The following is a 13,342-nucleotide window of genomic DNA, read 5'->3' on the forward strand; positions in this document are numbered from 1 at the left end:
GGTGTCGATAAACCCTCATCATTTTGAGCTGAATATCTCCGCTGAATGCAGGAAGAAAAACGTGAGAGGAATCATTCACGCAGCCGATAAACTCTCAGCTGAATGAAGACGTCAGAGGAATCATGCAGGTAGCCGATAAACTCTCATCCCTTTGAGCTGAATATCTCAGCTGAATGCAGGAAGGAAGACGTGAGCCAGATCGGCAAAAAGAGAGAGCCCTTTTCGTGAAATTGAACACGTGATTGTCTCACGGAGTGAACCCCTCCCCCCGCAATTGAAACACTCCAAACAGTTCTGAGAGCTGGTACGCACAGGCATTCTTTGCTAACTTCAATCCAGCAGGATAAATACGGCCGAAGACCGCTCGGCGATATTGTAGCAACATACCCAAGCTATCCAGACTTCCCATTCTAGCCTCGAGTTCTTTCAAGCTTCAAACCTCACCCAAAACTCTTGTACCCATCCTCTCACCAAAATGACAGAGGTCGCCAAACCAGTTGATTTCCTAGCCCACGCTACGGCGTTCCTCTATGACTGTTCTGCTCGTGCACGCGCGGCTGGCGTTACAACCGCCACGCCTACCGAGCGATTCGTCTTTCATACTGCCGAAGGGGTTCAGCTACAGGCCTACCTCCGTCAGGGCATGATGTTGCCCGCTACGAAGGAGGCCTACGAGACCAAATATCCGCGCAAAGATGTAGAAACATTTCTCAACGAGCTGGACAAAAAGTTCAACCTGTACCAGGTAAGTGGTCCATCGAGAATTGCACAGTCGACCCTGACTGACTGTTTGGCTCTGTACACTGAAGGCTGCTCAAGACAATGCTCTCAGCATCTTCAAGCACACAACGGATTTCCACAACAACACTTTCAACGAAATGTTTACCCTAAGTATGCCTGGACTTGGAGCACTACCAATACCAATTTATCTGCTAAGTACTGATCTGTAACAGCGGGCAAGATCAGAAACTTTGCCGAGGAGGCCAAGGACAAATGCGAATACTTGCGGGAACAGTTTGTGATTATTACAGCAGATGGCTCAAAAGTCACCGATCCCGCGGTCAAAGAGGCGATCGGTACGTCTCAGGCCATTGCACAAATCCTAGGTGGAAAGGCAAAGGCCGCAGGTGAAGAATGTGCAGTGATGCACAAAGCTCTCCTGAAGGTATTCCTCTCATATTCTCTCACCGTATGTGAGGGGTGTCTAACAGCCAGTGCAGTTCAAAAACGACACTGAAATCGATCGTAACAATGTGATGGACTGCAACAAAAAATTCACGGCTGTACTGCCGGGTATCAACGCGAGACTCGAAAAGCTAAAAAAAGACATCAAGGACCTCAAAGACAAAACTCAAGGGCTAGAGGATGAGTACCACCACCAGGTTGTTATCGCGGCGACCACTCCTAGTTATGGTATGTCTTACAAAGGTTCATGCGTACTAGTGACAAACGGTTATTAACCACATTCAGCCTGGCTTGGCCCAATTGGGCTTATCGCTGCCATCACGGTGGCAAGTATCCATGGGCCAAAGGCAGTGGCTGCAAAAGACGCATGGGACAGCAACCTAGCCAGCATTATTAGTGAGGAGGGGAAAGAAGGGAACCTGATCAAGATCAAAGGTGGGTTAACTTCGGCGGAGGGATCCGCATATCATCTCGGTGAAAATGACCTTACTGACAGGAGGGACCAATAGACGCCATCAACATGCAGGATGATTCTATGAAAGGCGTCAGAGAAACTATCGATGCTGCCCTAGCGGCTACGGAAAAGATGCGAGGTATATACTCTTGACTCGTTTTATCTTACAAAGGGGGATTATTGATATCGGTCTCAGGTGCTTTCAGCTTAATGCAAGGTGACTTCGATGGTATTTACACCAAGCTGACCGATTTTGAGACCAATATTGGAAAGACCGAATTATTCTACCGAAAGATCGGTGGACGTGACCTCAAACAGGCTGAGGGCAAGTGGGCAGAGGTACATAAAGCTTCGTGCTATATTCCGGTAGATTCCAGGTGCTAACTCTCACAGATTATGGAACAAACCAAGATCTTTCAAACTTCAGGCAAGGCTGAGTTCAAGACGATGTAGAATGGAGCGGGGGGAGAGGTAGTGTTGATTATCTGATTGGCTCAAGAATATCTGCTTTCAATTCAAGTATAACCAGGGTCGCATTCGTTTCAACGTAACAATAAAATATTTGAAGCGCGTCTCGTGAAGGCTGCATAAGCACCTTAGCTTCAGTCGGTGATAATTACTAACATGAGGGGCTTGAGTTGACAAAAAGAAGCACAAATATGGTCGGGATAAAGGGCCACATTGTGTGTACTTGTGAGGCGTGAAATCATTAGGTATTCATAAGATTCACTCAAAATACCTACATCTCAAAATGTGTCACTGCATTCTAGGCCCAACAATTCATGTGGCATGTTTCATTGTATTAGTACATCCCATCCAACAAATATCTTGGCGTAATCCTCTGTTTTATTACAGTTATGCCTTAATATACTATTGCCCTGGGCGGTGCTACTGCAGGGCAGTCGCCCGTGCCGTCATGTAAGGTCACTCGCAGGGCCTTCATCAGTTATCACTCGGTTCTATCATAGAGTATCACTCGACCCTCCGATCATTGTTGTTGATTGATTCATGCAGCCCGTACGCAATGGCAAAAGCTCAGACCCCCATACCATGGGTAGCGTAAAATCCCCCACCTCAAAAATAAGAGATAAAGAAATAAGAAAATAATATAAAACCCCGCCTCTCAATTATTAAACAATCTGGCCTAACACTTCTCCTTTGGGGAAAAGGTCAACTATAATTCTGAGGATGTCCCTCCATCCTTTTTCTCTTTTTACCCCAGATAAGGTCGAACCCATTCTATCTTTTGTACCAGTTACCAGTTTTCTATGTACCTCGATGCTTCCCGTTTTCTCTGTGATGTTGAAGATAACCCACGAACTTTCACCCTGTTTTAGGCAACTTTGACGGCCCATCAGTAGTTTCTCCTGGTCTTCCCTATGTTAGAACCGTCAATGACCCCTGTTCCCTTATCAAACCTTCCTACAGATTAATCTTGCATCATTTAGAAGACAATAAATACTCGATTGTAGTGTTGACATAACTAAAGCGAATAGAAGCCAAGTAAAACGGGCTCACGTGGCGGAAGTCATACTATTAATTCTCTGCAAGATCGCTACCGTCCTCACCATTGCCATAAACCACGGCTTGCATGCAATTAATGAATTAAACAAAAAAGAAAAAAAGCTACAGTCCTCACCTACTTTCATTTCTCTTGTATACAGCATTATGATACCCCGAATCGGAGAAATACAAGGGTAGACAACAGAACCCCTTATTGAGCTCCATAAAACAGGTTATCCATACTCCGTATTTATATGTGCTCTGCCCCATCTTGGATCCAGCCGGTAAGGAGGAAAATAATAACGTAGGGGAGCGCGAGAGTAAGGTAAGCAAATAACGCGAAGGTTAAACCGTATTTCGTCTGCAGTGGTAAGCCAGCCCTGTGCTAGTTCACTTCAATTTCGTTGGTAGGGTGCCTGGCACTGCTAATTATGTAGCCTAGTGATGAGACAAGTTAACTTGGGAACTCCTCGAAACATTTGACGGACAAGGCGGGACAAGACAAGACTTGTCCTAGAGGTCTCGAGACTAGTCTCAAGACTTTTTTGACTTCTTTGCACCACATTGCAAACTCTTAACTCAGGGTTAGGGCTACTATTCGCTGTATTTCTCGTTTTTCTGACAACGAGATCTCGAGACTTTGTCGAGACAGGGCCCTTGCCTCAAGGCTTTCGAGACCAGAATGAAAAGGTACAAGCCGAGACAAGATCTATCCAAGTCTCGTTTTATCTTATCCCATGCCCATCACTATCAGCTTAGAGATGGGGGGAGGTTCGCGTACAACAATCTTATTAGTTTTACGGATACCATATATATGTCGGCCCACCAGCGCCACAGAGTTCCTTGGCCTTATCAATCAATGCTATCTACTCTTCAGTTAGATCTCCCGGTGCTGGATGGAGCCTACTTTTCAGGTGCCCTATGATTGCTCCATGCAGGTCTATGAGGCGTGGTACGGCCAACACCTCCTACAGGTAAATACATCCTCACTAGGGGTGTGCCACCTCGCGACCGCGAGGTCTTGCTCCTGCTCAAGAAACTCTCCCACCTCCGTGTAGTACTTCGCACCTCCAGTGCACCCATAGCTGGCCACCGGTCCAGTAGTTAATTAATATTGCCCTTAGCCATTCCGTGGCCAGCTCCCAGTACCGTTGGCCAGCTCCCACTGTTGGCCATAGCCAGCTCTCATTAGTGCTCATTGCCAGCTCCCGCAAATATCCACCTCCTCCATAGTGATCCAGTTGTTAATAATAAGGTATCTCAACTCATGCCACTCCAATACCGCCTCCAACTAATTCCAGCTCCAGTTGATGCCACCTCCAGTTAATTCCAACCTGTTAATGAGTTCGGCATGCCAGTGTCACTGCTCGCTCCCAATCTTTGGTGGGTGGGCTGGTTGCCATGGGGGTTAGGGTTTCTAGCTCTCGACCAATCAGATGCCAGAGAGTTCGCAAAACCTTTAATCCAGTACATAACAGATTACCACTTCATATTTCCAGCGTTCCTCTTTCTTGGCTTGTGCCGCTTTGCCCAGATGATCTCAAAAGTCGTTCTTTAATTGTACTACCCAGAGTGCCTGTCCCGTAATATGTCCGCTTACTTGTGACATGAGCGAGCAGTGCATATTGCCCTGGCATGTACTTTGAGGCGGTCCGACCACTACATTGTCTCACCAAATCGCTTGATATCATGTCGAATACTCCTCCACGACATATGAAATAGTTCTGTGCGATCAAAAACTATTTCCTATGTTTTTCTGGCTTATACATAAGTATTGGTGCCTTTTTATTTTCACGCGCCGTTTGGACGGTTTCTGGTGACGGTCGGTTACATACTAAGTGAAATACATTAACGTCATCGCCATCATCGTCATAAAATTTGCTATATAAATATAAAATAGATAAGAAGAAGAAAGCCTCAGTTTGCTGTTTGGTTTTGTTCCAGTTGCCTTTTCTAAACCGTAATTTGAATCATTCCGGCGTTAGGATCACTTCTAAGCGACATGTAACACACTACCTACATATGTTACGTCCGGAAAAATATCCCTCTCCTAATTCATTTTTTATCCTAGCGTTAGTAGACTCTACATGTAGTACTACGAGAATTAATGAATCATGCAAATACCTAGGCAAAATTTTTGTTAAAAAGAACCACCTAGTGGCAAATGATCTGGATTCTGGACATGTGCCGCTATTGCATCCAAAAACGGATGAAATAATTTATGTCAATGTATGCTAGAATGTACGCTGCAAGGTCAGAGGTCGGCGTGGGGCAACGCCTGCTACCATCACGACGCATAACGACACTCAACCCCACGACCACAATTGATACTGTATTCATTCGAGCTTTTATATAGGTATTGCATACTATCCAGTAAACAGTTATATACAATTTAATACTTGGTGTACTACCCTCTTGCCTTTATTACAGCCTCAATTCTCCTTGGTATACTCTGTACTAAACCCTCAAACAAATGATCTAGAATTAGCTCCGAGTCCCAACAGTGGATAAGTGCTGCCTCCATTAAAGGTTATAAATCTACTGATCCTTTACTATCATTAGATATGTGGAGATAGTGCCAATGGTAGGTCTTTTTCATGTGTACCCGGATGTGCTCAATAGGGTTGAGCCTGGTGAGTATGGAGGCCAATCCAACTGCACCTCATTTTGACTAAACCATGTTTTACAAACTTTTGCTGTATGAATCTTTGCATTGTCCTGAATGAATATAGGCTTTATACTTCTGTCTCATAGCTCTTGAAGAAAATCAAGAATATCAAAATTCAAAGTCCTTATATATGCCTCTGGATTGACCGTACTGCCCCCCACCCCCCCCTTTCTATTAACATGCCATTACAGGTGCCCTTCAAACCACCAGCAAAACAGGCCCATATCATCTGCTTTACTCCTCCTGATTTCCTCTTGCCCCTAATACATTCGCGAACAATTTTTCCTTTGGCATCCTAAAGACCCACTGTACAGCTGAATCTGCGTACCTTTCAACGCTACACTCATCACTCCAGACCAATATTCTCTACCGCTCAACCCCCCAGTGCCTATGCCTACAGCACCAAGCCAGCCTTCACCTAGCATCATAATCCTCTAGCAAAGGTCTATTCACCTTGTATGCTTGCTGATTCCGTGTTCGCATAGTCGTCGCCTAATTGTTGATTTTGAGAGGGAAGCAGCAAATTCTGCACGAACCTATAGATAGGATTTTCGCGATCCATTTTAGAGGTGATAACTAGTCTCCTGTCGTCTACACTAGTTGTCTTACGTGGTCTGCCAGGTCTGGAGGGGACATGGCTGTTCCAGTGAATGATCTATGGAAAAGCATGGGAATGAAAGACAGGCTACGAGACCGGAGCTGCATTGGTTGGGAGAACATACTTCTAGGAAAGATGGGCATAGGCGCGAGCTCAAGCAAACAGAAACTGAGGCAAACGGAAACTGAGGCCAACGAAAATTGAAGGGCACGTTGACTTAGTTTTTATATAATTGTATCTACAACTTGAACATGACCTATACTCTAAGCTTACAGTTTACCTGGTGACGTTCTTATCTTTAACAAGATGGATATTCATCTACTTTTAAATGGTGTTCCAGGAGCGAGTGCCGAGCCAAATGCACCTGCCAGTAGTAAGACCACTGAAGCCAGGTATAAAACCTATTGCATGATACATGCACTACGCTTCAATGCCAAATGGACCTATGAAGCTATTGTCCAAGAGGTTAAAATGACTCCTAGTGGTATTTGGAAAATCTGTCAAGCACTTGCGACAACATGGAAAAATAAAACTGGCCGTCTTCCAATTATCAATGCCCTAACACCGAAGCTACCAGTCCAAACAGCTACTATCAACGCTGAGAACCGCAGGAAAACTCGCCGAGAAATTGCTTGGATGTCCGGAATAAATGCTTGTTACAAAACTCCACCAACAGTATTTGCAAAAAAAGGATATGATCGTCGGTCGGCTCGAGCGAAACCGTTTTTGAACGAAATCCAAAAATGAAAGCGACTGCATTTTGCTCTTTCGGTTCAACATTGGGGCAAGGAGGAATGACGGGGAATTATCTGGTCAGATGAATGTTATATTTGGATTACAGGTCCGGCTGGGTGGAGAGATATATGTTGCTGAAGATGGAGCACCCGCACACACTGCAGCATATACTCAAAATTTCCGGCAGCAATATAATATGCCAACATTTCAATGGCCTCCCTCATCACCTGATTTGAACCCTATAGAAAATATTTGATGTATATTCAAGAAGAGGCTTAACGAGAGGCTACCAAGGCCTAAGGGAAAAGCGGAAATGCGGGCTGCTATTGGGGAAGAATGGGCCCGGATTTCTGAGGAGGATATTCTCAAACATGTAGATAGTATGGCTGAAAGGATACAGGCCGTCATTGCTGCACAGGGGGGCCACACCCGCTGGTAGAACACTTTCCTAATAATCTAGAACTCGATTCATTATTTATATTTTTTGGCCCCCACCACCCCCCTGTACGTACAGGCTTGAGGCAAATCCATCGACCCCTAGCAACTCAACCATAAAGATATAAGATATAAAAACAGCATATTCGAAATCAGCAGCCTCAGGGCTATCTCCCTGTCCCAGAAAAATTCACAACCTTTGACTTTTGCAAAACTTCACTACTTTTTAACCGGGTTTTTTGGCTTTTTGGGCGGATTTCAGGCCCAAAAATCCCGATTTTCAGGTTTTTCAACAATAACTCAACAACCAAGCCAGCTACAGAGAATCTGAAAATATACCTGTAATCAGGGAAGTATTCTCTATCAGTCAAGCTAATTATTTTTGATAGTAGGGATAAAACTCACCCCTACCATCCCCAACCCTTTGGATCCCTCCCCCCCCAGAGGAGGACACTACTGCCAGCGGATTATTGTCTTGGCAGGCTTGGCGCTATCAGGAAGGTTACATGAAGACGATAAGACAATAGTATTATGAAAGACAAAGGCATTGTTTAGGAAAAGAACAGGGAGCGACCGCTATAACAACCAATAAGATAGCAAAACCAATTCAATATGCCACCCCCACAGATTGTGTATGTGGTAACAGGGCTCGGCAAACGAGCAATGGGCTTAGTCGAAAATCTCAAAGGCAAGGGACTCAGAATCCTAATTGACGATGAGGAAATCGATAAAATAAGCACGGTATACCTAAGACGAGCAAGGGGCCAGTATGACCCAGTGCAAGTCAAATATATGAATGGAGACCTCCATACCTCGAAAGCGATCCGCGAACAGTATGAGGCAGAGGCGGCAACGATGCGACACATCGATGAATTCTCCGACTTCGAGGGTACACCAAAGCCGGAGGAAGAAGAGCAGGCGGAGGTAAAAAAAGAAGAGGAAGAAGACGAGAAAATGGCTGATGAAGAGGAGGAAGAAAATGACCACCCAGAAGAAGTCAGATCAATCAAAAAAGGAAAGGAAAAGGCAATCGAGAGTGATGTAAGCCAAGCCGTTGAGGAATCAGAGATGGAATGGACGAAGCTCGACTTGTACGACAGAATCGAGCTTGCGGTAGAAGCCATCCGGGAATATAGGGTCAGCATTATTAATGAGACGGCGTATGAAAACCCGGACGTCGACATGGAAATTGCAAAGGATATGGTAGATGTTCCGGGAGATCAGGATGCAGCTATGATGTATGAGGCAGCGATGGATGTTATGGAAGAAGGAAAGGGGAAAAAGAGGAAGAGGCATGAAGAGGATCAAAGCCATAGAGAGGAGTTCTGGGACGCATGGATGAACCCAAGAAAGATCATACAACCGGGGAAGAAACATATTATCGAGAAGCTGGTCACGGGACTAAGCTCAAGCAAATGGGCCACTATAGCCAGGAAAGAAATTCGTCAGGGCCTGATGGCATCCAAACATGCACCAATATGCACCAAAGAAGGGCGAGACCAAAGAGGAACAAGACAGCTAACGCCCATCACAATAAGCAGCCAGAGCTCGAGAAGAAGCACCCCGGCACTGGAGGAGCTCAAGAAAGAGAAATTGCCTGACTGGGCAAAGGTAATGATCGATACCATCAAAGTGTTACAAAAGAAAGTAGCCAGACTAGAAGGTGAAAAGCTTGCGGCAGCACGAGTAAAGGAGCGAAGAGGAATGGGGACCGAGGAACCTACCAGGGGGGGAAGGAAGAGGCCAGACAGCAACAGGAGAAAAGAAGCCGAAAGCATAAACGAGAATAGGAGCGAACCCAAAAGCACTATCGGCGAAGTTAAAGGGTGGGCTGCGAGTGGAGCAAATCTCACCCCCATCGGGGGGAAGAAATTTGAACCGAATACTTCAGCAGGGGTCGAGGAGGACTGGAAGAAAATAGGAGAAGACCGGAGGAAAAAGCAGCTGGAGCGCATTGCAGAACGAAGAGAGAAAGCGAGAAAGAAAGAAATTATTGTGGAGGTTAGAAAGGGCGACTCAAATCAAGCAAGTAGCGAACAGCAACCCCTAAAAACAGCGGAGGAGTTTATCCAGAAACTGGGATTAGATAAAGAACAGGTGGAAAAAACCATGATAATCTCGGATGAAGCGGGAACTCCAAAACCATTGAGAGTGGTCTTCAAGAGTGAGGAAGCGGCGGAAAAGGCACTAAAGGAAAAGAAAGAGGATGTGGAACTGGGAAAGAGGCTCGAAATAAAAAGGAAGGAAGAAGACTGGGCAGGTATTGTCGTATATGGAGTAGATACACAGTGGGAAGGCAAACTCGAGGAACTGAAAACCCATATCGAGAAAGAGAATAATATTACTCTTATGAAAAATCCCCATTGGATGACCAAAAACGATACAAGGAAAACAGGAAAGAAGGATCTAGTAATCCACGTGGCGACAAGAAAGGCGAGCGAAGCGATAAGAGGCATCAAACTGGCAGACGGATACACGTATAACACCAAAGATATCAAAGAACACCATACCAGAGAATACATCGCCAGAGGAGCGGCGAAGGAACTCCAGTGTACAACATGTTGCAAGTTTGGGCACTGGTGGGCAATGTGCCGAGCTAGGAGGGCAAGATGCGGTATATGTGGAAAGGAGGGCCACCGGACGGACCAACATAAGTGCGATGATGAAACGTGTATTTCAAAGGGATGGTGCAAGAACCACAGGCAATTTTTGAAGTGCGCAAATTGCAAGGGACTCCATGGAGCCCGATCCAAGTGGTGCAGGGAGCGCGAGAACTGGTTTATGATGTCAATAGGAATGGAGCCGGAGAAGAAGGAAAATAAGGGAGGTGAATCTAGTGCCGCGAAGGTGGTCAAAAAGACCGAGAATGCTTAAATCTTTCGTCATCATACAGCATAACTGCAATGCATCCACCAATGTAATACAGGGGCTGATGGAAAGTGGTGGAAGAGCGGATATAATAGCAATACAAGAGCCATACATTGGAAAGGCAAGATCGAAAAGGACAGTAGAGGGAGCAGTCGAGCTAGGAAATGGGGAAATCACCGTCGGAAACAGCAACCTAGATATAGTTTACAGACCCGGAAAAGACGGAGAAAAAAGCAGAGTTATGTGGATGGTGAGAAAAGATAAAGGCATTAGATATGCGGTGAGAGACGACCTGTGGAAGGATTGGGATGCAAGCGTTATCGATATATTAACAAAAGACAACCAAACGGCACTTCGAATTATAAATATCTATAACCAAACACACAGCAGCCGAGAAGGGTGGTGTGTAAGAAGAATACCGGCCAATATTTGCGAAGGACAACAAACGATTATTCTGGGCGATTTCAATGCGAAAGGAAAATTATGGGATTCAGTGTCAGACCCAGTTAGAGAAGATGAAGTTATGGATATGGTGGAAAACCACAGCCTTACGCTCCTCAACACACCAGATGTAATGATGTGGCAAAGAGGAAGCCAAAAATCTGTGTTGGACCTAGCATGGGGAAGTAATAGTATTCATCTTCTTACCAAATGGGAGCTGGTACAAATGGAAGATACGGGATCGGATCATGCGCTTATAAGATTGCGAATCGGAAAAGCAAACCTGGAAGAGACATACAACCCCCTCGAAAGCCAATACAATTTCAGAAAAGCGGACTGGAAAAAGGCAATAGACGTAGCCAGAGAGCAACGCTCAAGACTAAGGGAAGAATGGAAAAGGGCCCAAGATAATGAGGATGCGGACGATATGGCAAAAATTATAGAAACCATCATACTAGCGGCAATCGAAGAAGGAGTCCCACGGGCAAGAAGAAGCTGGAGGAGCAAAAAATGGTTCGACCAAGGAGTAAAAGAAAAAAGGAAAGCAATGGCGAAATGCCGAAGATGGTGCAGGACGGGGGAGAGGGAAAGTGAAGACGCGGAAATAAGGAGAGCTGAGTGGAGGTTGAAGAAAAACGACTACTTCCGAGAAATAAGAAAGAAAAAGAAAGAATGTTGGGATAAGTTTGTGGGCGAGGCACAAGGCAACGACCTATGGGGAGTGTGGAGACTAGTATGCAAAAAACGATATGCAAAAACGCCTACTATCGAGCATGAAAATAAAGTGGCGGTTACATTCAAAGAAAAAGAAGAGATTTTTATAGAACAACTTTTTCCTAAAGCGCCAAATGATACAGACACCGTTAGAACGGCACCCCAATATGACGAACAACTGAAGCACACCCTGACGAAGGAGGAGGTGGGGGCAGCGATCTGGAAACAAGGAGCCTATAAGGCACCCGGCCCGGACGGTATCTGCTTTATCGCGCTTAAAGAACTCTGGTCGGAAATCAGAGATTTAATAACGGAAGTATACCAACTAGCATTTAATCAAGACTACCATCCAATCGCGTGGAAGAAAGCAATAGGCGCAATTATCCCAAAACCAGGAAAGGCAGATTATTCGAAGGCCAAAGCACACAGACCGATCTCACTACTAAATACATTAGGAAAGGGACTGGAAAGACTATCTACAGATAAATTGGCGGAAATTGGAGAACAAGGAGGACTCAGCCCACATCAATGGGGCGGGCGAAAGGAAAGGTTAGCGGAAGAATGCGTAGGATATACACTAGACTGGGCAGAGAAGAGGAAAGAGGAGGGCGAAAAGGTCATACTTGTAGCGATGGATATTGCTCAAGCCTTCCCGAACGTAAGCAAAGCAAAATTATCAAATATCGTATACGAACAAGGAAACGATGAGAGACTAGCGAGATGGGTACACAGCTTCATGAGTGACAGAAGAGTCAACCTAAGGTTCGACGGAGAAATGGGGCAAGAGCATATGGTGGAGACAGGAATACCGCAAGGAAGTCCTGCATCACCGATCCTCTTCAACCTTTATATCGCCCCCCTTATTAAAGAAGTCAACAAACTGGTCGAACAGGAATTCGAAGGAAAAGCAATCACACCCACCTTCATAGATGATTTTACAATTGCGGTAGCGGGAAAAAATTGGGGACAAGTAATATCGAGGGCGGAGAGAATGATAGAAGTCGCCTATAAGTGGGCAGAAGAGAACCATGTCAGATTCGAGGAGGATAAAATGGAGTGGATCAGGCTAGGAAAGGATAACGAAGAAGAAGAGGAAATAGAAATGCCAGGAGGAGGGAGGAAAAGCGAGAAACAGGAACTAAAATGGCTAGGCGTCTGGATAGATAACAAACTGACGTTTAAAAACCATGTAAGGGAAAAAACGGCTAGGGCATTCAGAGCTGCACAGAGTGTGATAAGCTTAGGGAAAGGAACAAGAGGAATGGGGGTTGGAAATGCGAGAAAGTTCTATATTGAATGTTCTAGGCAAATCGCGGAATATGGCGGAAAAGTGTGGTGGAAGGGACAAAAGGGTCTAGCAGCAAAAATCGACAAAGTCAATACACAAGCAATGAGAAGAATCGGAGGACACTTTAAATCAGCCCCCATAGCCGCGATAGAGGTGGAAAACGACATGATACCCACGGAACATAGATTCAACCACAAAGAACGAATGCAGGCAATAAAAGGACTAAAGCGCGCACCAAACCACCCCACCTACAAGGCGGTCAAAAATGAGATCAGCGAACTCATCGAAGAAGAAGATACATGGCGTGCAGGGAGAAGAAGGGGGCAAGGAAGAAAACGGGGAATGAAAGGAGCAGTTAAAAATCTTGCAAAAATAGTAGGAAAAGACTGGAAGAAAATTGAAAACTGGAAAAGCTACTACGAGAGGGAAAGAACATGGGAAAGAAAGGCGAGG

At 45.3% G+C, this 13,342-nt stretch overlaps 2 protein-coding genes across 2 annotated transcripts; both read left to right on the plus strand.

Moving 5' to 3' along the window:
• Positions 1-475: 475 nt before the first annotated feature.
• Positions 476-2,092, plus strand: LAJ45_02993 (uncharacterized protein; the record flags this gene model as incomplete). Its single annotated transcript, XM_046112583.1, has 8 exons — positions 476-745; positions 810-891; positions 954-1,165; positions 1,221-1,413; positions 1,471-1,620; positions 1,695-1,778; positions 1,836-1,978; positions 2,033-2,092. The coding sequence occupies 8 exons, from the start codon at positions 476-478 to the stop codon at positions 2,090-2,092; spliced, it is 1,194 nt and encodes a 397-aa protein (XP_045974072.1).
• A 6,098-nt stretch (positions 2,093-8,190) lies between these two features.
• Positions 8,191-10,452, plus strand: LAJ45_02994 (uncharacterized protein; the record flags this gene model as incomplete). Its single annotated transcript, XM_046112584.1, has 1 exon — positions 8,191-10,452. One exon carries the CDS (start codon positions 8,191-8,193, stop codon positions 10,450-10,452), a length of 2,262 nt encoding a protein of 753 aa, XP_045974073.1.
• Positions 10,453-13,342: the final 2,890 nt, after the last annotated feature.

Source organism: Morchella importuna (genome assembly GCF_003444635.1).
Source record: "Morchella importuna strain M04M26 chromosome Unknown Morimp01GS006, whole genome shotgun sequence".
NCBI lineage: Eukaryota > Fungi > Ascomycota > Pezizomycetes > Pezizales > Morchellaceae > Morchella > Morchella importuna.